Source organism: Nannospalax galili, unplaced genomic scaffold (genome assembly GCF_000622305.1).
Source record: "Nannospalax galili isolate Female #2095 unplaced genomic scaffold, S.galili_v1.0 scaffold1396, whole genome shotgun sequence".
NCBI classification, from domain to species: Eukaryota; Metazoa; Chordata; class Mammalia; order Rodentia; family Spalacidae; genus Nannospalax; species Nannospalax galili.
Window position 1 is genome coordinate 39,088 of NW_008338295.1, and position 2,532 is coordinate 41,619.

Consider the following 2,532-nt stretch of genomic DNA (forward strand, 5'->3'; position numbering starts at 1 on the left):
AAGAGGGTGCTGGATCCCCTGGAACTGGAGTTATGGATGGTTGTTAGCCACCATGTGGATACTGGAACTCGAGGTGTCAAACCCAGGTCCTCTGGAAGAATAGCCAGTGCTCTTAACCACCGAGCCATCTGTCTAGCCCCCAAAATCTGCATTTTTTAAATACATGGTTTTATATCTCCTCTCTTAGTCCCCCTGATCTCTATGTAGGAAAACATATCATTCCACATTGATAATATTAGCAAAATCTAGCTCCTTATTTCCTAATGTAATCATTTGTCTTAATTTTACCCAATCTTTGCAGGCTGGAATACAACTTTGGAGAATTTGGAAACTATTCTCTTCTGGTACATCATACCTCCAGTGGAGTCAGTGAAATTACCTGTGACCTAGTTGTTAATGAGAACCCAGGTGACAGCAGCCTGCGTATGTATATGTGCTTTGTTGACTCTTAAATTTGCATTTTCAAACATTTCAGTCTTAGTATTATTATGAGAGACAGTCCATGGCATGTTTAATAATTTAAACTGTGGATTATATATTATTGCTACCATTTATTTATGGTACAATTGTATTTGTGCGTGTGCATGTGCATGAACTAGGGATTAAACTCAAGGCATCACACACGTTAAACATGTGCTCTAACACCAATCTATACCCCTAGTCCCAGTTTAATGTTTTTATTGTGTCGTAGTTATGTTCTAAGAAAATCACATGATATTAAAAAGATACATGATATATCAGCATATTTTTATATGGCTAGGCTTAATTACAAAGTCTAAATTTTCTGCCGTAGTTCAGTCCTTTAATTTTACAGGGTACAAGCTGAAAGCTGAGCCCCTCCCAGTGGGGTGGGTACAGGGACCCCTGCCAGTAGTTGCAGTCTGCAGCCCTCCATGCACGTCATTCAGGGACTCAGCCACCCCTAATGACACACTCATTCCCCTGCAGAGGGGTGGGTAGTGGTGGAGACAGTGGTGGCTGACGTGGAGGTAGAGGGGGCTCCATGGGCTCTGGTGGGCCAGGGCTGGGACAGAATCCCACAGAGGGAGAGAACTTGAGGGGGCTGGTAGGGGTGCAGGGACTGCTGTTGAGGCATCAAAAAGTCCTCCTTGATTCAGGAAGGCTTGGTTGGTACTCTCACTGAGGCCTGTATCATCTGGATTGTCCACTGGCATCTGCAAAGTGATGTGAGTGTCCAATTGGCTCAGTCTTCTGACAGGCTTGGCTTGAAGGAAGGGTCCACTTGGCAGGCCAGGAGGTCATCCCAACTGATGTGCCAGAAAAAGAGGTGCCTCTGTACCTCATTGACATTTCTTGGGCCACTCCTAATCCCCTGAATAGGATTCTTCTTCAGAAACTTTGGCAAGTTCCGGGGCATCTGGGGTGAGGTAGGGGGTTAGCACCAGCTTACCTTTGATGACCTTATGCATTTTCTGTGGTGAAGGCCTGCAATCCAATGAGCATGTTCTACATGAGGGCCCCAGGCTTCCCAGTCCATTGCCCAGTTGTGGCCACTGCACATCACAATTTCAGGGGCCATGTACTCAATAGTGCCATAGGTGTGAGTGACAGCGCCTTCATGGATGGACTCTTTGCAGAGTCCAGAGTCTGTCAGTTTGATATGGCCCTGGCTGTTGAGCCTGATGCTCTCTGGCTTAGGTCTCTGTAGATGATGTCTTTGGAATGGAAATGGCCCAGGGCCAATGTGATCTCACCCAGGTAGAAGCAGGCTGTGTCTTCCAAGAAGACGCCTTCTTGCTCCAGATGTGTGAAGAGTTCACCACCACCGAGGCACTCCAGGATGAGGTAGAATTTGACACCTTCTGGGAAAGTGTGGGCCGGTTCTACAAGGAAGGGATGCTTAACAGATTCTAGAATGTTCCACTCAGCCAGGTGTTAGCTGTGTCCTTGGCATTGCACACAGTCTTGGCTTCCTCAGGACTTTCATGGCATATATTCTGCCCAAATTGGTGCCACGCACTTTTTGCACCTGGAACACCTTAGCCCCCTTTGCCTAGTGCACTCAGGGCCTGGTTCATACGGCTGTCTGTCAGCTCCACCTCCTCATTGGCTCCAAGCCAGCAGCCCTCCACTGGACAAGGGGTACACGTCCACAGAACTAAACTCCGACCTGCCCTCAGCCTTGCTGCTTTCCTCTGTCCCCAAGTCTAGATCAAACACGGCCTGGCCACATTTGCCTTGCCAGCCTGCCTGGGACCTGGTGGAGCTCTGACTTACAAAGTCTAATTTTTAAAAAAATTATTTATTATTTTTATTTTATGTGTATGAGTGTATTCTTTGCATATATGTAAGTGCACCAGTCAGAAGAGAGCATTGGATTCCCCTGGAACTGGAGCTGTGGATGGTTGTTAGCCATTGTGTGGGTGGTAGGAATCATGCCAGGATTCTCTGCAAGAACAACCACTGCTCTTAGCCACTGAGCCATCTCTCTAACCCATAAAGTATAAAGTTTTAAAAAAAATTAAAATCAGGGGCTGGAGAGATGGCTCAGTGGTTAAGAATACTTACTGT

General features: G+C 46.6%; 1 protein-coding gene and 1 pseudogene across 1 annotated transcript in view; one reads left to right on the forward strand and one right to left on the reverse strand.

Moving 5' to 3' along the window:
- The window catches only part of Hgsnat (heparan-alpha-glucosaminide N-acetyltransferase), a 12,657-nt gene extending 12,205 nt beyond the window's left edge, over positions 1-452 (forward strand). Inside the window, exon 4 of the mRNA XM_008833109.2 lies at positions 302-452. Coding sequence (XP_008831331.1) covers positions 302-452 — 151 coding nt within the window. The remainder of the gene's footprint in view (positions 1-301) is intronic.
- A 460-nt stretch (positions 453-912) lies between these two features.
- Positions 913-2,243, reverse strand: LOC103734217 (annotated as a pseudogene).
- Between the last annotated feature and the right edge of the window lie 289 nt (positions 2,244-2,532).